The 21,336-nt window shown below is 36.1% G+C and overlaps 1 protein-coding gene across 1 annotated transcript; it reads right to left on the bottom strand.

The window, feature by feature from the left end:
• Window positions 1–2,877: 2,877 nt before the first annotated feature.
• Window positions 2,878–20,845, bottom strand: LOC131150819 (clathrin interactor EPSIN 2). Its single transcript, XM_058101818.1, has 14 exons — window positions 20,518–20,845; window positions 18,943–19,031; window positions 18,642–18,693; window positions 16,591–16,670; window positions 16,434–16,512; window positions 12,519–12,602; window positions 12,248–12,393; window positions 10,811–11,182; window positions 10,233–10,274; window positions 10,031–10,126; window positions 9,790–9,947; window positions 6,986–7,176; window positions 3,856–4,759; window positions 2,878–3,756 (listed from the first exon to the last, which is right to left on the bottom strand). Exons 2-14 carry the CDS (start codon window positions 18,975–18,977, stop codon window positions 3,278–3,280), a joined length of 2,718 nt encoding a protein of 905 aa, XP_057957801.1. The 5' UTR covers window positions 18,978–19,031; window positions 20,518–20,845; the 3' UTR covers window positions 2,878–3,277.
• Window positions 20,846–21,336: the final 491 nt, after the last annotated feature.

Here is a 21,336-nt window from a genome sequence, read left to right as displayed (position 1 = left end):
GGATAGCTTCCGAACTGCTCAAATTTAGAGTGAGTCAATGGGTTTAGTTCAAGTTATGGGTTAGTCAACGGGTCATGAGTCAAATCCATGAATCGGATCTGATTTGGATTAGGTCGCTGAATCGGGTCACTAGATCAACTCCTATATGAAAAACATCATATACAAAGCTAAATACATAACACCCCAATAAACAACTAAACTCCGGGCTTCAAACTCCTTTACCTTTGAGTCCTCTTTTCTTTCAGCTGCTGTTCTTCTATCCTTCTATGAGAATGTTGTGGTGTGATTGAATGTTTTTGCCTAACTATCTCTATGGATTCCTCCTTTTGAATGCCTATCACACTATGTGAATGTATGTAATTCACACACTGTTTGTATGTGGATCTCTCTGTAATTCTCACTGTAATTCTCACACTTTCATGAATCTAGCCTTTGTCACTCTCACACTATGAATTTTTCACACACTGTATTTGTATCCTCCGTTGTGTGAATATTCCTCCTTTACGAATGCTCCCCCTATTCATAGGGTTGGGGCCTCAGTCATCGTAGGAAACAATTAATTTGTCAATCTTGCAGATTTTTCAATTAATTCATCAATTTTACAAATTTTTTTTTTCAATTAATTCATCAATCTCACAGATTATAAAATCATTCTAATTTTCTTCCTTTTATTGTCTTATTTCCTTCTAATTTTGGATGTAGGTATCCACGGAGATGCTTGGGATATTCTCTGTAGCTACTGCAATACTTTTTCCCATCTATTGTGTATTTTAGTATTTCCATGTATACTCTACTCTAATGTATTTCCATGTATTGATGTATTTCCCATGTATATTAATAAAATTTTGTTATATTTAAGGTCCGGTTAAAATTAGGTGTCTACATCCTTCATAGTGAAAGCTTTCTCCAAAGATTCTCCAAAGATTGTGGTTGAATGACAACATGTGAGGTTGTAACCTGTACGACAATATCACAAAACAAGCTCCTACACCCTTCTACTACTCTTTTGTTCTCTAGCGTCCCCACCCCCCCCCCCCCCCCCCCCCGCCCCCGCCCCCACTTCGTCCTCCTCCTTTTTCTCCAAGTGTAGAGAACATCACTTGAAAATCAAACTTCCCCATCCTTGCACGCCAACTGATTGAAGCCAAAAATCGTACCATGATTTTTGAGTCCACTATCACGATAGTCATATCAATCAAGAGAAAAATAAAGAACTTAGGAGACCCCAAATGGACTATAAGGGCCTTCTCTAGCACTCTAGTATTAGGATATATATGTAGTCATAGAATTTTTTGAATGTTCTTACCTCAACCAAGATACATCCTTCTAGGCTTGATGCCTCGTGCCTTTAATTTGGAGGAGGTTATAAGGCTTTGATTTTAGGGATTACAACACTTCATTTTCCCCCCTAATTTCCCATAATTTAAGGATTTCACTCCATTTTTCTCAACAATTATCTTTCAGTGAGAACAAAGCTTCACTTTGATAGATCTTTGGGCAAACATTATTTTTATCCCATCAAATGGCAATAATATAAAATTTGACATATATTATAGTTTCCAAATCCTTTGGTGGTATTCACAGAATTGGATATGGAATATTTTGAAGGTCAATAAGGAACCAAAGAAGCATTATATCCATATCAATAATAGGCATTAGGTGCATTCTTCTCAAATTCATACATAGACTTAGCAAAATAATGATGATGATGATGACGATGATGATAAACTACCCAAAAATTTATGTTTCATCGTGCTCATTTTTTTGATAGATAACTATCCGCTAAAAAAATAAAAAAACAAACAAACAAACAAAATAAATAAATAAATAAATAAAGAATTTGGGGATTGCATTGCTCTATGCATAATTTAGAAGAATAAAATACAATAAAAGAAATTTAAGGGGGGAAAAACTATCTAGGGGTATGACCCGAGAACCCTTACTATGTTGCTATTCAGTTATAGTGGAGATTATAGTAAAGAGAGTTTTAAAATTTTTCAAAAAATATTATCAGTTTAAGATATATCTTTTCCACAAAATAGCATTTGCATTCTAATACATTGGTTTCCTCCAAAAAATTAACCGGTATTAATTTTCAAAACTATGGGGAAAGTCAAGTGTCATAATAAACCATTATGATGATGATGATGATGATAATAATAATAATATATTAATAATACTTTATTATTTTAATGAATAATGATCTATAACAAGTCAAAATAATGAAGTCAATTTTGTCATGAGTCTAAGATTAGCACATAAATGAAATTATTTACTTGCAATAGGAAAGGATCTCATATTTTATGAAAGCCTTTCATTCTCACAAATATTAAAATGTCCATCGCATTAAATTTCAATATTCAAATTAATAAATAGAAAAACAGCGGGTATTATAGATGTTTAAAATGCCGTGGTCCCATCTTCTTTTACAACACCATGCTCAACCTCTGGCCCAACCGCACCATGAAACAAAGACCTATCCTAAAACCCAAAACCTTCTTGGATAGCTTTTAAATTAGTTCTCTTACCATTAGGCAAAAATTTTGGGAATGTTTTTAATTATCAAAGCTTCCATGCAGATAATTATGCTATCAACCAGCCAAAAGAGGTTAGTATAAAAAAATTTATTTTCCCTACACAAATGAGCCCTGGACCATCCTTCAGCGCCAGTTCAGAGGAAACAAATGCGCACAAATTTCTTAGCAGGCATAAAGCACTCAACCTCATATATGGCACCGTCCACAAATGTGCAGGAACTACAAAACAACTGAACATTGAGCATTCCTTCCAGCTTTAAAATGACTGCAAAGGGGACGAGTATAGAAAATATATCATCTGATTTATTGTTCAAGTATGGATATATCATATAAAATTGACTAGTCCCAAAAAATATATATATATATATATGAAACAGGATATCAAAAAAAAAAAAAAAAATACAGCTGGCAAACAGTTGTTCCCATTGATACACAAACGTCACAACAGCCGAAACAGAGAAGTGCACCCAAACCCATGACCCAAAAATAGGCAAGCAAAGGCGAGAACAAAACAAAAGTGAGAAAACCTCAAGGAGATGAATAAACATACATCACTACATGCTCTTCACAGGAAACTACAGCTAATGACGACAATACAGCAGGCTCTGAATGGATGCTGGCGGTGGGAGTGTAAATTTGAAATTGTCAAAAAACGAAGTCATTGCAAGTGCGCCATGCCAAAAAAATTATCTCCCGCCTGACAGGTATTTTCATTAAATTTACGATCAGGGAGGTCAATTTCATCGATAGCTGCCACCATATGGTTGTTGACCCCCAAAACCACTCCCCATTGACGGATTATAACCACCAGGCATGGTAGATCCAGGAGGTGCTCCGGTTGGTGGTTGCATTTGGACTCCTTGCCCCATCCCCATCCCCATCCCCATCCCCATTCCCATTCCCATACCCGTGCCCATATGTTGTTGATTCATGCCGCCTCCATAACCTCCCATGCCCATGTTCATGCCCATGCCCGCACCAGGAGGAGCACCACTCATACCCATTCCCATACCCATGCCCATCCCAGAACCCATCATAGGGGTTGGTGGAGGCCTAAGGGCACCGGCACCAGCACGGCCAATCCCAGAGCCAGATCCCATAGCTTTACCCATGGTAATAGTAGATGTAACAGGGGCTGCAGCAGGTTTTTCCATCCTCTTCTCCTTTCGATTAATCGCATCAAAATCAATTCCAATATCAGCCAATGGATTGATTTTAGCTGCATGAAAAGGATGATTTGATATCCCCAAGACAAAGTAAGCATTCAATAATTATGCAATCCATGAAAGAATTGAGAAACTTAAAAATAATCACTCACGTCCAGATATATTCAAATTGACTAGTCCACGGCTCAGAGTGTCCGCCCAAACTGTTGACTTGAGCTCAAATTTATCCTTAGATGTCTGCGAAACCATATCAAGAGATCTCGATGGATTGAGAGGTGGCTGTGAAGCCATGGGTGCAGTTTGTCCTGCTTGGGGAATTAAACTACCCAAGGGATCACTGTTCTGTCGCGGTAATGGTCCAGTTGGAGGTTGGAGAGCAGCTTGTGAAGCCATGGGGGCCACAGAACCAACCTGCTGAAGACTGCTCTGCTGTAGCATTGATCCACTTGGAGCTTGAAGAGCAGTTTGAAAAGCCATGGATTCTGAAGGAGGAGGCTGTGGAAGTAAGTTGCCACTGTTATACAGTGCAGCAGGTCCAGGTTGAGTTTGGGGAACCATGTGTGAAGCTACTGGAGTTGTATAACCTGCCTCGGAAAGCAAGCCTCCAGGAACATTAGTGCTTGGCTGCACGGGTTGGCCAGCTGGAGCAGGAAAAGCCGCCTGAGGAGCCAGAACAGGTGAATAGCTAGATGGTGGGAGAATATCTGCTAGAATGTCAGTCTCCTGATGTGAAGGTGGCAACTCCTGTGGCAGAAACTGTGGGTTTGTTGAAGGAAGTTGACTGTTGGCTGGCTCCTGTGGCAAAAACTGAGAGTTTGTTGAAAATTGGGTGGTGGGGACACTCGATGTGGTATAAGTTATGCCAGGAAAAGTGTCCCCAAAGTCCATGTTCGGGACTGCATCCACCTTTGGAGCAACTGTTTGGGGCAATTCAGAAATTGGGTTCATAGAAACCTGAAAGGAAGCTGTAGAAGCAAAATTCTGGGGTTGAGTGGGTGCATTTTCTGAAGATGGGATAGCTTTAAAAGGAGAGTCACCAAATGGATCTTCAAAACCCTGCATCAAAAAATTATATCATTAGGATTAAAGAGAGGGATATTTGAAAGAGTGAAGGTAGCTTCACTTTTCTTTTTTGGGCAAAATGCATCTTTCGCTCCTTGAACTTTCCTATTTGTTTCAATGTTCCTAATCACTATTAATCTCTATTAATAGAACGCGTAATATGAACAATTCTTCCTCAATTTGTGGGGCAGACTTTTTCGTCTTATGTTTCCAATTTGGGAACAAACTAACCTTTTGGTAAAGACTAGAAGACCACTTTTTCACGAACTTGTATTGCAAAATTTTCAAATAAAATGTCGAAGAGAAAATATCAACCAATAATCATACAACAATTATATAATAGTATTTTATTACTTAATACTATTCTATTATTTTTTTATATGTCAAAATATTATTATATATATTCATAAATATTAATTATACATAAACAATAAATATTAATAATATTGGTTATAATATTTTATATTAAAATATCTATATATCTATATGTAATGATATCATAATATTGATATTATTTTTAAATTTATGAAATGTAATATTATATAATATTATATATATGTATGTATATGTATCAATCATAGTGTTTTCAGGAATCAAAATTTGATTTTAAGAATCAAAAAGGGAAAATCTCATTCCTGTATGGGAACAGAATGAGATTACCACATACCAAATGGTAGGAATTGGAATCAATCATTCCAATTATGATTCCTACAATACTGTTTCCATATTTTTTTTTTATAAAAAGAAAAACAAAAAAATAAATAAATCAACTAAGGAAAAGAGAAGAATTTACAACCTAAGAGAGGACAAGAAATCCTAAAAAAGAAGACTTAAACAGCCACAGAACACAAAAGATGTAAAAATTATAGCGAAAGAAGTTCACTTAAAGCGAGAGAAAGAACTACAACCAAAAAGAAGCCATGCAGTCTTCAAAAGAAACCCAAAAACAAAAATTAAAAATTTTAAAAAAAAATTAAAAAAAAAAAAACAAAAAAAAAAAGGAAAACATATCCCATATTTATTTGAATGACCCCTCCTCAACGCCTTTCTGTGATTTTATATTAGCTAACACTCATTGTATATTAAAAAAGTAGAAAATAAAGTATTGGTTTATACTTGTGCAAAATAGTTTTCATTTTTCATTTCAAATAATTACAAAAGGGCACCGTGGTTTCCAATTTTCCAAAAATTATTTAAGAGACCTAGAGAGTAATAAAATTTTGTTTTCCAACATTCCTATACAAATTTGAAAATTGGAAAATGTGGTATTTTTTTAATTTGAAAATGGAAAATAAACTATTTTCCACAAGTGAATAGTGCCAAAATTTGTTTTTTTTTTTTTCCATTTTTGTACAAATGTTGCAAAACTGAAATATAAATTTTTTTTTTTTTGTAATTCTTCAATTTTTTTCCACAACTAAATGGGCCTAAGTTTTTTACTCCAAGATTTTAGTTTTCTCAGCAACTTGAAGAACCTTTGGTTTTTTTAAGCACACCTTTCACCCAACCCAGCCCAATCCCCTTCTCTCTTCATCGACCAGATAACCTCTCTCTCTCTCCCTAAAACACACATAATTCAACAATAAAGTTCAGCTTTGGTTTAAAACTTCACTGAACCAATTTGGTTAGAAATTTTACTCAAACCGTGAACACCTCTGTTATTTCTAGTAAGACTACAAATTTTGGCCATTTTCAATGGCACTATAATAGTTAACAATAACTTTTCCATTTCTATTTTTTTCCCTTTTATACTTGCTGAAATGTCTAACTTTATCATGTTACAAACATAAAAGGCAGGAAATATTTTACTGGCTTTCTCAAGCTGACCACCCAAAGAAAGAGTGACTTTCTCAACATAATTTAGTATTTAAATATATTAATATTTGCTTTTTCTAGTGATTATTGTGCTACACACGGGATTCAGGTTGTGTTATTTCTAACTTTCTATTTACAGAAACAGAACAAGAATACATCGCTGCACGTACAAGATTATTTTCAGGGTTCCTCGAGAACACATTGTCAGAATATATCACTGTTAACACACCTATTCCTTTTTATATTCCCCTTTAATAGTGAGTGCCTTAAAAAGATCTATGAAATCTGTAGGATATACACCCACAAATGCATGCAACCTTATGAACTAAAAACAAGGCTCGATCAGGCCAGATGATTTGACAATTTAACTAAAACATATTAGATATCTAAAATGTCCTACATTACCTGGTTTATAACAGATGGCGCTGATGATGCTACTGCAAATGTAGGTCCATGACCGGAGTTTACATGGGCATCAACTTCAACATTTGCAGTTCCAGATGTAGCTGGCACGATAGCCAATGAGTTCGAAGAAAATGAATCAGACAGAGAACCAAGCAAGTCCATTTCAGCACCATTTGATGCAGGCAGGGCAGCTAACCAAGGAGTAGATAAAAGCACATGAGTACCTAATTAGGTTCTTTAACGCAAAAGGAGCTGCAACAATAGTACCTCCTTCACAGTGTAAGCTCGTTCTAAAACTATAAATTCCTCTATTTACAAATATCAAACTGCTAACAGTCTTAAGACTATGACAGCTTGCAGGCATGGGGATGCCAATCAGCCACCAGCAATAAACAGGCTATTGCAAAGTGGGCTGCATTCATCATTAGCTTTTCAATAAAATGATCACAGTGCACTTTGTACCATAATGGGGTCTACAATAATTTGCAAAATAGGTAGTATTTATAAAGGAGACTGCAACAGCTTACAATATGGATAGCAGCATAGGCAAGCAACTTAATTCTTAATCAGAAGAATCAAAAATGATGAGCTAATCAATTAGTCAGAGACTAAAAGTAAACAGGAAAAATGTCATACCTATACAGGTAAAGAAATTAATCAGAAGACTAAACAACCTAGGTTTGAAGGAAATTTGATTTTTTCAATACAAGGGCACATGAATCAAACACTAGCACAGATCAACTTTCAAATAGAATCAAAACAAAAAAGGAAAATCAAGTTAAATTTCATTGCTATCAACAAAAGCATGGCAACTTTGTAATCTTGACTGTAACATGCATACCACTGCTTGGTGCAAAAAAGATCAACCCTTCGCAGCATATCTAACTCACATTTTATTGAGGTCTTTAAAGTTATAATAAAAACATATCCACTAATCTAAATGCACAATCTCCCTATCCTCACTCCCACCCACTTTTCTTTCAGAAAAAAAATGCAGAGTTGTCGACAGGAATGACAAGTTCTTGTATGCTTGCCTAAACCTGCAAACTTCATATTGTTTAGAAACACACTCTCAGGGTCAAGCAGCAACTTGTGCAGTTCAGCAAGACTTTAATTCCAACCAACAACAGTAACGGCAAAGCCTTTATCCCCTATTTGGGGTTGGCTACACGGATCCTCATTACCCCTTCTATAAAATTAAATTCAATTAAATGTTTTTTATTACTGCCTCAACCATGTTCTCTTTGGTCTTCACTGGTCCCAAGACTAACCTCCATCTAAATCAAATCACTTGTCCTAGAGCATCTATGGTATCTTTAATTGAGGCTACCCTAACCTATGCAATACTTCTACTCATCCATGTCCATTTTTTGTTCTTTCTTGTATTGCAGTGCATCCCTGTCAACATCCTCATGTTTACTCAATCTCCAAACAAAATGCTTATTCTACGTTGCTCGACATTCTAACAGGTGCTACAGCCATGCTGACAGATTGAAGGTTGTCTGTCCAACCCAACTAAATTTAGAACTAGAACTAAACAAGTTCAGCTGAGGTGTAAGTCATACACATGGACAAAATAAGGTGATCACAAAATAAGGTGATCAATCAGATATATTGCTTGGTCATACTACCCCAGGGAAAATGAGGGTGTATGTGGAAAATAGTTAGTTTACATTCCCAAATTTTCTAAGTGTCGCAAAAATGCCATCTTGTTTTCCAGTTTTTCAACATTTATAAGGAAAATTTGGAAAACAATAAAAACATTTTTTTTACATTTCATAATAAATATAGGAAAACTGAAAAACACGGTAGCACTCTGTAATTCTTTGTAAAATCAAAAATGGAAAAAATGAAACCATTTTCCACAGCTAAAGAGGCTGTTGCCTTCTCCTTGGAGAAAATTACAAAATACCCTCATTCGTTTTTCTCAAATTGCCAAGACCTCCTGTAACGTTTGGAAAAATTAAAAAAAAAATAAATAAATAAAGAATAACTTCTCTGACGTTAGCAAATTCTACTATTGGCACCTTTTTGTTTGTAAGCTTTCAAATATGGGAACTAAAATGAAGATTTTAGTGCTACTACAATTTTGAAAATATAAAATACACCAAAATTGCAATAAAAAGATAATTTCCCCAAAATAAAATAAAACTATGTTACATACAACTTACTTTGTTAATGTTCAAACATGGAAACTAAAAATCAGAAAGATGGAAACTCAAAACTATAATTTTACAAATTTAAAAAATTAAAAATAAAAGAGACCAGAACAGCATTTCTCAGATAAATCTAATGAAATTATAACCCTTAGGAAAACATTAGTAAAGGAAGACATACATCTACTAACTTTTCATATATGACCAAGGTTAGTGATAAAATATCAACTTTTTGTCACTGTATTTGGCTATTAATAAACAGAAGGGCAGGTACCAGATGGAATTATCAAGCTCAGATGGCAATGTTGTTTTAGAATCTGTAAGGAAGGTCCCCTCGATCATCAAGAAAAAGTTAGCAGAGGTAAAGGAAACATAACTTCCCTCTTTACTTTGATAATAAGGTTAATTAAACATTCCAGATACTAAGTCTGACAATATGCATTAATTCATCAACCAAACACCACTTGGAAATATTTTACAAACTAAAAGGCATCTAGAAGAGTACTTAAAATTTTTTGCAAATATCATTTATGAAATAAATTATTTAGAAAGAGAAATAAGAAGTTATGTACATCAACTCAATGTAATGATGGAGATAAAGCTAGAGTTAGCACACAAACATGAACCACCATATAGCACTTTCAATACCTGTAACTGAACTACGTGGATCAAATTCATCAAAAGCATCAACTCCCTGGTTCACCGGAGATACTGAATTGCCAGGAGCAATGGTTGGTTGGCTTGGACCACTGCTTATAGGTGGAGAAGATGGCTTAGGAGCAGATGCTGCCTTATTTTCTCCATCCCTTTTGCCAAGGAAAAATTAGAACTGGACTAAAGATCATTGAAAACAAAATCCAAGTGCATGCCTATGTTAAAATATTAGTACCTGTCATTATGAACAGGGCTTCGAGCGTCACTTACTGCTTCCTCATAACTGGGGGGCGCACCAAGATTTTGTTCAGAAAATTTCCGGTCCAGTCTCCTGCGAACAAAAAAGTGATAAAGAAGAAGCAGCATTGTGTTAAGCGTGGTCCTGAAAAATATTCATTGCCACCAACTAGTTAAAAATAAATTTAGTACGATTTTACCTTCCATCCTGAGATTGATCATCAGCCCTGGCACCACTTCCTCTGCAGGATGAAAACGATAAAGTTAGCCATATGATAATACATGGACAGGATGTCAAGCTTCCCATAAGATTTTAGGGTTGTTGGGGTTTTTCTTGGGGTGGAGGGGGTTGGGGGGAGCCTACGCCATATGCCTGTATTTGCTCATCTTTTCAAGGCCTCCTCCGTACACAACACACTGTTTTTTATTTCTGGGTCTGAACAATCTTATTTTCTGCTAAACTTGCTTTTCTTCCAAACAAACTAGACTAAGAATAAAAGGTAGTATATTTTGCGCTGGGGAGGGGTTGGGGGCGGGGGAGAAGAGCCTAGGATATGTGCCTGTATTTGCTCATTTTTTAAGGCCTCCATATGCACACTCCTTTTTTTCTGGGTCTGAACAATCTTATTTTCTGCAGAACTTGCTTCTCTTCCAAACAAACTAGAATAAGAATAAAAGAAAGTATATTCAAGATTACAAGGTAAATGGAACTTAATGGGAACCCCTGATGCATTTATGTTTGGTTTATTAATAAATGTTTTACACGTAAAACACATACCGAGATGAATATTGACCATCATCATCATAAGCACGACCTCTATCAGAGCTCCTACTCCTTGATCCATACTGATACTCATCAACACTTCGACTTCTTCCCCGGAAATCATCATCTCTGTAACTATCTCTTCCATCACGTTCATCAGAATCTCTACTATAGCGGTCAACATCACGACCATATGGGTCCCCATTTTTACCATACCTATCATCATCCCTATAGCCCCATTCTCTTTCTCTCCCATAGCCATTTCGATCATCTTCTCTGCTCCAACGGCCTTCATAACGATCATCATCATATCGGTCACCATATCCTCCAGTACTGGAATATGAACTGGGCCTGTACATTCCCCCTGTTGAGGATGCACCACGAAACCTGAATAATTTAAACTAGTCACAAGTCTCATCCATAATAATCTCAATCAGAAGGAAAACATTTTTAAATTCAATATATATATATATATATATATATATATATATATATTTGTATACAATTGTTTTCCCTCCCATGCCAGTCCATCTTAAATGAAGTTTAAGGTGCAGAACTTTCATGCAAGAAAGATACAGGATACTGCCAGCAGAACTCAAGTTTAAGATAAAAATCGTATACCGCCACTGGAATCACATACAAGAAGGTCCCAGATGCGCACAATGAAATTTTCATAACAAAGCACAAAGACAACCTATCTAGACTTGAACAGAGAGGGATATCAAAAAAGACTCCAGAAAAAAACAAGAAAGATGAACCTATTGTAGGAAATTAAATATGACAATAACTTGTGAAAGTCCCTTTTTGAGGAGAGTATTAAAAAGGGGCCAGAATTAGTAATGATTTCATGCTTGTTGAAGCTATGAAATGGCAAGTGAAGACATTAAAAAGAGTGGGATACTTTTCTAGGTCAAGTAACTTTTGAGTGAGCAAGGGTGATATAGTGATACTATTTTGAATATGTCAGAAGGGTGGGATACTTTCTTGGATAAGTAACCTTGCTCTCTTTTCAAAGGATGCTGTCCAAGAAAAACATACCATCATTTCCTCTTATAGTACATCCACAAACCAACTCATTTGATTTAATGATTTGCATTTTGATGAGGCCAAAATTTTATTTTTGATATTTTATTTATATTTCTTTGCAGTTTCTGCTTTGTTGTAAATGCGTTACACCTCCTTGGTGCCCTTTCAACTTCTTGCCTATTAAGAAAATGGAATGCATTAAAAGAATATGGAATATGTATTAAGAGATTACATATGATAGCAGATATGTTTCTCAATAAACTGAGATCTAAGAAAACAAAAACAAGTAAAACTCATTAAACACAGATGCAATAAAGTGTGCCAGCAACAATAATTGAAAAATGTTCTATATATATCAAGTACAAGTTCAAACAGGCAGGCAAACGTGAAGGTATTTCAGCCAAATATTGTCAGAAGCAGACTTACTTGTCCCTGTTAGCAACAGCCTTCTGCCTAACTTCTTGTATCTTTTCTTTATCATTCACTAGGCCCACAAGGCTCTGAGATTTTCTTCTGACGTTGCTTCCCTGGTCCCTACCACTGGAATCAATATATTGAAAATCGGACAGCGTCTGTTAAGAAAACACAACTCATTACTAACACATTGATCCCCATACATTACGAAGTTGTTGAAGAGTCAACAAAGAATTGTTTTAATTATATGGCAATTAAATTGTAGCAGGGAACTGAGAATTACAGATATTTGGTATGAATGCTCCCTGATCTCATCAATGACACGCTCTGACCCATGGGCGACCAGGTATTCTAAAACAATCAAAGCCTGAAGCTCAACAAAAATCTTGTCATCAGTGCATTGTTAAGGCATCATACAGAAGCAAAACAACAAACTAAAAATATAGTAGCCAAAAAAATATTTAAAAAAAAAATGCAAGGTTCAAATGAAACATGGTTTTAAATACCAGTTGCAGCTGTAATAGTCATGAATTTTTTTTCAAGCACACACAATCATATGTATATCAGTTAAAAGGTATTAATCCTTCTCAAAAAGAGTTTGGCGGATTCTGGATCCTTTAGCTTAACTAACTAATATTGTCAAGTAACAGCAATAAATTCTAAATTTGTTTTAAGTTGCTGACGTGAAAAAAAATTTTACTTTCACATTAATCATATGTGAGATAAATCAATTAATAAAAAAAAAATTATATATTTGGCTAATCAATTAAACAAACAAGTAATGCAATAAATTAAATAGGTTGCTATTATTTTGTTTGCTAAAGTAATAAAAATCTAATAAATTTAGGCTCTTAGACTAACAAATTAACCTAAGTGTCACGGGCCACCAATTTGGACTCAATTAACGGGCCGCGCGGCACTCCTCGAGGCTCTCCCTCGACAGGGTCGGCCAATAACTACACATTCAATCCGGCTATCATGAACATTCAAGAGGTTTTCGGAAGTCATTCATAGTCACGAAATATCAACTCCAACAATAATGAATTCATGAAGACAAGCGACCTTTATACTCAATGATACGTGGAACTAGTTGTTATATTCAATCAACAAGACAACCACACAGGCCATCATCCAAGTAATTCAACATCCAGTATAAAAATCCCTGGCGAGGACAAGTGAAGACATCTCTCCTCCCCATTTAACCGAGGTCACACTATCAAGCCCTAACATTCTCCCCAACCCACTCTATCGACGACCTCATCGATGTATTTGTAAAAAGCCTTCCCACTCTTGTTGTTGTTGACAACCTTCATCATTGACTACATGTCTACCAAGTTATACTCTACATATTTAGTCTCTACTCTATATGACTCATCCACGGTATGAGAGAAATACAACCACTGACTTGTAAAGAACTAAAAAGGGATATGACTCATCCACTGCGCGAAGCAACTATGACAACTAGCTGGTAAAGGACTAAAAAGGATACGACTCGTCGATTGTGTGAGATAACTATGACAACTGACAATTAAGGATGTGAAAGGATACGACTCATCGACTATGTGAGGTAATTACGACAACTGACAAATAAAGAACCGAAAAGGTATACGACTCATCTACTCCAGTTGGTTGTCTTTTGGGTATCGAAACTTACCGAATCTCGCATCATATCATCGTTCAAGTCATCAGAGGCTTCCAAGTCTCTATATTAACTTGGTCAGAGCGTGTAGCGTTCACCATGCCTACCCTTTTCGCGCTTTGGCGTGTTACCCTGCCTACTTTCCTAGGTATTTGGCGTGAACTATTATCCTTTCCCTGCCATAATATCTGAAGCATGCATCGTTCACCTTGCCAACCCTTTAGCGCATGGTGCGACACCCTACCTACTTTCCTGGGCGCTTGGCGTCAACCATTACCCTTTCTCTACCATGTTGACTTACCAGAGTGTGCAGTGTTCACCCCGCCAACCCCTTTAGCACTTGGCATGACACCTTGCCTACTTTCTTGGATGCTTGGCGAGAACCATTGCCATCTCTCTATAGTCCTACTAGATGTCCTCTGCTCACTTACCCATAAAATTGTCATGAATTCTTTTCCATTGCACAAAGATAACCCACGATCTCAATTAACTCCCATAGGGTGGCCTCAAGCTATAGTGGCACAACCCCGTGGGATTCTGGATTGCATCCGACATTGATGTCTTTCAGCCTATTCAAGGCTTCCGATAGCTCAATATTCTCTCTGACAGACCTCAAACTCTATTGGTATGTTTCCTGTAGGGAGGCCTCAAGCTCTATTGGCTCTACCCTATGGGATCATGGATGGCATCACACCGGAGATGTGATTCAGCCTATTCAAGGCAACAACTCAATACTCTTTGACAAACCTCAAGCTCTATTGGTCTGCTTCCCATAGGGAGGCCTCAAGCTCTATTGGCTCTACCACTTTGGACAATGACTGGCAACACGCCCTCGATATGTTTCAACCTACTCAAGGCTTCCAATAACTAAATATTCTTTGGCAGACCTCAAGCTCTATTGGTTTGCTTCCCGTAGGGAGGCCTCCAGCTCTATTGGTTCTACCACTTTGGACAATGACTGGCATCACGCCCTAGATATGTTTCAGCCTACTCAAGGCTTCCAATAACTCAATATTCTCTGGCAGACCTCAAGCTCTATTGGTATGCTTCCCGTAGGGAGGCCTCAAACTCTATTGGCACTACCCCTTGGGATGATGGATGGCATCACGCCCTCGATACGTTTCCGATTGCTCAATCCTCCTTTCGAATACCACAAGCTCTATTTGTCTTTCTCCTCCATGAGATGGGAGATGGCATCAAGCCCTCAATGTATTTCAACCTATTCTCGAGGCTTTCAACTGCTCCATACTAGGTGTTCTTATACATGGAGTGCCTTATTCAAGTTCCACAATTCTGTTTTCAAAATCATTTTCTCTTTGGCGGCCTCAAACTCTATTGGCATGCCTTTCTTTTGAGGCATCCCTTGCCATACATGCCTCCGCATTGTTCTGTTTTACAAAATTTTAAATTCTCAATTTACAACTCATAGAATTCACGCACACCAGGCTCATGCACACCGTGCTTTGATACCAACTGTCACGGACCTCCAATTTGAACTCAATTAACGGGCCGCACGGTACTCGTCGAGGCTCTCCCACAACAAAGTCAGCCAATAACAACACGTTCAATTCGGTTGTCATGAATATTTGAGAGGTCTTCGGAAGCCATTCATAGTCACGAAATATCAATTCCAACAATAATGATATCATGAAGACAAGCGACCTTCATACTCAATGATACGTGGAACTAGTTGTTATATTCAATCAACAAGACAACCACACAAGCCATCATCCAAGTAATACAACATCCAGTATAAAAATCCCTAGCAAGGACAAGTGAAGACATCTCTCCTCCCCATTTAACCGAGGTTACACTGTCAAGCCCTAACACTAAGCTTTAATTATAGTATATAATCAAATTTTTTGTCATTATATAAAATACTAACAACTTGAACATGATAAAAACTAGAAAGAAAAGAAGGTTGAAACTGAAAAATATAGAAAATAAATATCAATTTATTGATATTATCAAAATAAATATTTTTTTAACAAAGTAGTGTTCATATAAATTTGTTAGTGAATTCATCTTCTATGAATATTAATAAAAAAAATTAAAATAAATAGTTTTTGTATCATTGTCATCCTCATTATAATCTTCTTCCCCCTCTTCACTGTCAAGAATGACTTATGAAAAGAGGGGGAGGGAGGGAGGAAAAATGCGAAGAACTTTAAAAAATATATTTTTTTTATTTTTGGTGGAACAGTTCTGTAGCAGTTACAAAACAGTAGTCGTCCATAACAGTCACTATGGCTGTGAATTTTCTTCCCACCAACTTGGCAATGTGTAACAATATCAGTAACCTAGATGCCTGCTACATACCAGCATTACATAATGATCGCAGCTGCTATTTAAAACCATGATAAAAAAAGCAAGAACATACACCATAACTTAAAGAATTTCAGAAAGGGTTTAAACTGTAATGCGTCAAATCATTCCATGCAAAAGAGCAAAACATAGAAACTATATATACTCCAAATAACCCATGGGAATTTGCAGATAAAACCAAACGAGTAAGAAGCTGCCAGTTATAGAAACTGGTGCATTTAAACTACTGTAAACCTTATAGACATGTCGCCAATTCTTGCCAGTATCATTGATCCGCTTCCAGATCACTCCCATGATCATTTGGTACTCATGACTGCATGCATAATAAAATATGAATTTCATCAAAACAAAACAACAAACACAAAGAACCGTCACCCAGTTTGAAGCTTACTAGTTTCTGGTAGCTTGTGCAATATCAGCTAGAAGTGATCCATGAGGGCCCCATGACTCATTACTAGTAGAATCAAGAACCTGCCACAAAAAAAAAATTGAAGAAATTATTCTAGCAAAAAGCTTGTATGATCACTAGTTGAGACTATGAATTTTCCATTTGATTGAGGGATTTATAACTCAACACACGAGTCTGATATTAGCCATTACAAAAGAAAAGGAAAAAGTTCAAAATTATACAACTGAATCAATTAGGATAGTCAATGTAAAGTGAACTCAAAGTGTTGTATAATACCATTCAAATATAATTTTAGCTGGCCACTATCCACTACAAAACAATTTCACAATTTGCTTAAATGTTGACGACAACTATCTCAAACTATAGAGTACAATATGGTAAAAATGTATATGGCCAACTCCATCTTTTTTGTTTCAGCTACATTGAAATCACTCAAAATTATAGCCAATCAGCACATAAGGATTTGGCACAGAATCCACAATTGCTGCAACATAAGACTATTATGGCACCGCTTCCTTGGTTAGGTTCCACATTCAAAAGCCATATAACTCCACTTGGGCATCAAAATCTCTGGCTCAGTGATATAAAGCAAATGGCTTCAATAAGTATTGATTTTGGTGATTCCCTTTGGAATCTAAGCCCTTTAGCATTAGTTGATCCAATAACCATCGTGAAGCTATAACTGGTGTCAATGTCACCCATCCAAGCTCTTGGAAATTCATTTTTCAGGTTTATACTCCTTTCATTTCTTAGGTAAACTAGTATTGGTGATGACAAGTTCATTCAGTTTTTGGAAATCACCAAATAAACTCCATTCTTCACTATTTTCTTCGTCATTTTTGCCACTCCAATTGACAAAATGCTCCTGTATCATCTCTCATGGAAGCAATAGTTCTTGGAATTTCTTTAGGAGCAATCTGAACAAGAGAGAGACGAATTATCGTGTTTAGTTGTTGAAGGTTCCTGATTCTGTTTCTCTTCCTGAAAGGCGAGATATAAGGATTTGGACCATAGATGCCTCTTGAGATTATTCTTGTAAATCATTATGTGATCATTTAACCATTGCTCTAACATTGCTCTTCTTCACTCTTCTATTTGGAAAGCAAAGATTCCTGCTAAAATTAGGACCTTTTCCTGGTGCAAGGGTCATTAACAAGATTAACACTAATGACGTGTCACACAGAAGACCACACAATGCGTTCTCTCTAGGTGTTTGTGTTCTTTGTTTTTAGGGCAGCAAGACACATGCTTTTTTTTTTTCCTTTTTTTTGCTTTGGCTTCTCTTGTCCCATGTGGGGTAGATTGTTTGGAGTTCTTGAAGAATTTTTCCAAAACTGTGTGGCTATTGAAAGCCATGAGGAGGGAAACTTCTTTGGAAGTGTGCTATTTTTGCAGTTATTTGATGTATTTGGCTTCCAGGATCTTTAAAGATCAGAAAACTTCTAATAGGTTGGAGTGGAGTTGACTCGTCTTCTCATAACACTTAGGTGTTCTTTTGGTGAGTTTCAAGAATTGACATGCAAGGAGATTGGAAAATGTTGCTACACTGTTGTTCCTCTCTCTCTCTCTTAAAGTAATCTTCTTGTCCTTCTTGTACTCTTTTTTCCTTCAACATAAATCTTTTTTTATCTGAAAACCCCCCACTGTAATATCGCATTCTTGTTATTCTAATAATATGCTTCATAAATAGCAGCAGATAAGTAAATAACAAGCCTCCTACGATGCTCGTGTAATATATAGACACATGTTGTGAAAAAAAGAGAAGGAAAAAATGTGTCTTCAATGAGAAAATATGCTAAGCTCAAGATTTATAACAAAGCCACAATAATCCCTCATAGAAAATCAATATGTCATATCTGCATCAAGGTCCTCAAAAAAATTTTGCACGTGGATGCATTTGCACACACCACATCAAATTAATAAAGAAGAAATATGTGTCAGTCATTCCAACTGCTAACCCAAATTTCCCAGAAAAGAGAGTGCAATTAAATTGGGGGAGGAAACGGGACTGTGGTAGGTGGAAAGAACTTTACCTTCTGTTCTATACTAGGAACTTTAAGGACTTTCTTATTCACCTCTCTCTTACTGCAAAAGCAAAGGGGAAAAAAAGGATTATTCAAGCTGCAGCAGTAACTAAATATTTAGGAAAATAGAAACCATTTAAAATTATACAAATTAAGTGAATACTGCAATCTTACATTTAAAATTAATTAAATCCATTCAAAAAACATTTTGATCCTCTTTCAGAAAAAACATTGGCTACAAGCATTTAAAATAAAACTCACTGAGGCTATGCCAACAGACACCAAATATTGAAAAACCACACAAACTTACAGGTCCCTAACAGTTTGATCAAAGGCTTTCTTCATACTAGCAACAGCTCAAAATGCAGTGTCTTATTCAGCTGAAGATGGCCTCAACACCTGTGCAACAAGAATGGGGTTAAACTCAAGAATTTGACAAGAAAAGCTGGTACCAATAATACTCAAAATAAAGCTTGAGATCATAAATATTCCAAAGAACTGTATGTTGATTAGGTTCAATAATCTTAATACTTCTGATTAAAATTTTGAAGTACATGACCAAAGCACATGTTTGAACAAAAATAAGCAACTGATAACCATCAAAACCAGAAACAAAGTAATCAATAAAATTAATATATACAACAATGAATTAGTAACAAAAAAACAAACCAAGAAGTTAAAGAAGAAGAAATGTACATAAAACACAATATCCTACTTTTCCAAACGAATAGGAATGCTAGGAGAGGTCTCTTCTCGTTATGGTTGGGCCACTGGCTTTATTCTCAAAACCAAATAATGGACTACCTCTTTAACGGTTATTCATTATTTATAATAAAATAAAATAAAAAACTATAGCATTAAGAATCAGAAACCATTTGAAGTGGACACCTCATATTATGTTTCAAGAAAATGGCTAAGTAGCTCAATCACAGGGAGAGTTTATGAAGAGAGAACATAAAAGTAAAATAAAATGACTAGAAACAAAATTCATAATATACATCTCAAGAAATAGGACAATATCAAGAAACTGTCAACACTTTGAAACCCACTAATGAAAAATTAAATAATCAAACTTTAAACTATAAGAAATTATAAATATCGCACTTTCACAGGGAATAACATTTTGTGAATGACCTGGAATCATGGGTCAAAATTATAATTTGCAGCTAACAACTCTAGTCATGTAGCTGCTAGAATGAAACTCATCCAAAATCCAACCCTCCAATTTGATGAAATTCAAATTCAGACAGTGCATGCACGGTGAAAAAAATTTATATGGGGGAAAGGAATTCAGATCCCCCGGAACTTCAGCAGATCCATCCAAATACTAACACATACAGATAGTCACTCACCACACAAACTTTGTGCAGTTTTCATTAAAATTACCAAGCTTACCTGAATTTAAGCCAAAAAATAAAAGCTATAATGCATCAAAATCAAAACAAAATATCCACCCGCGTTCGAGGAAGATAAGAATAGAAAGGAAAGAACCAAAAAGAATAGACTGCATTAAGAAATCATATCAACCTGGATCAGATTGCTGTAAAGAAACATCAAATACAAACACAAACACAATAAAAGATGGTATCAATTCAATTATGAACAAACGAATTAAATAGTTGAATGAAAATAAACAAAAAAATTAATGATCTCAATTCAATACATATCACTTTTGTCAACCGAAATCAATAATTCCATTAAGAGCACGCATCATTAAACCCTAAACAAGCAAAAAAACCAGGTGGGTATTGAGCTAAATCTACGACAAAACGATAAAGTTCACGATCAATCAAAGATAAGAAAGAGATCTGAACAGCACGCACAACAAGAAAATTCAAAGGACAGATATGAACCCAGATCTGATCACGAAAAGAAAAGATCGAACCTGATGGAATTGTAGCAATATAGTTCGGAGATTAAAGGCCGGATCCGAGGGTGAGGATAGTGCAGGTTCTGGTACACGAAGAAAGAGAGCTATGGCGGAGAGAGAGGGAGAAGCAGGGACGGACGAGGAGCGGAAATTGCGAAGAGCTCCTCAAGTCCTATGCCGTATTTGATGAAGATACGGGGCTTTTGTTTCTCTCTCCTAGAATACGGACTTAAAGAGAGAGGGAGAAGAGAAGCGGGCAGAGAGAGGGAGAAGAGAACGAGACAGCGCAGCTTCCACGCAGCGAGTTAAGGCTTCATTATATTTTAATTCATTAAAACTTCAATCTTTTGAGAGTGTTTTTCTCGGTTGTAATAAAGTTCATTTCTTTTCTTCTTTTTTTCTTGTTGTAATAAAGCTAATTTCTAGTTTTTTTTTCCCCTCAGTCGCCATTCTTTGTTTTTTTTTTTTTTTTTTTATTTAGTGTCTTACAGTAAAATGGACAAGCAATATCTATATTTAAAATAATATAGACTTCTTGTGAAGTTGCATTATGAATTAACTTATATTACTCTTACATACTATGTGGTATGGACAAGCAATATCTATATTTTATGTCCTTTTGGCCATGGAAACCTTTCAATTTCCATTCTTAATTTTTAACATTTCTAAATTTTCAATTATAGTATTCGTTTTTTTTATTACATAAGAACTCCAACCATCAACAAGCCCTTTGAACCCCCTGGTGCAGTATTAAACCTACGGATCAGCATCATCCGCCCCTAGGTCTCACTGATCATGGTAAAGTCTAGAATGCGGATACAGCTTCTATGCATC

The sequence above is a fragment of the Malania oleifera genome, chromosome 3, assembly GCF_029873635.1.
Source record: "Malania oleifera isolate guangnan ecotype guangnan chromosome 3, ASM2987363v1, whole genome shotgun sequence".
Lineage (NCBI taxonomy): Eukaryota > Viridiplantae > Streptophyta > Magnoliopsida > Santalales > Ximeniaceae > Malania > Malania oleifera.
Note: the sequence above shows the minus strand (reverse complement) of the source record. Positions and strands in the feature narration are given on the sequence as shown.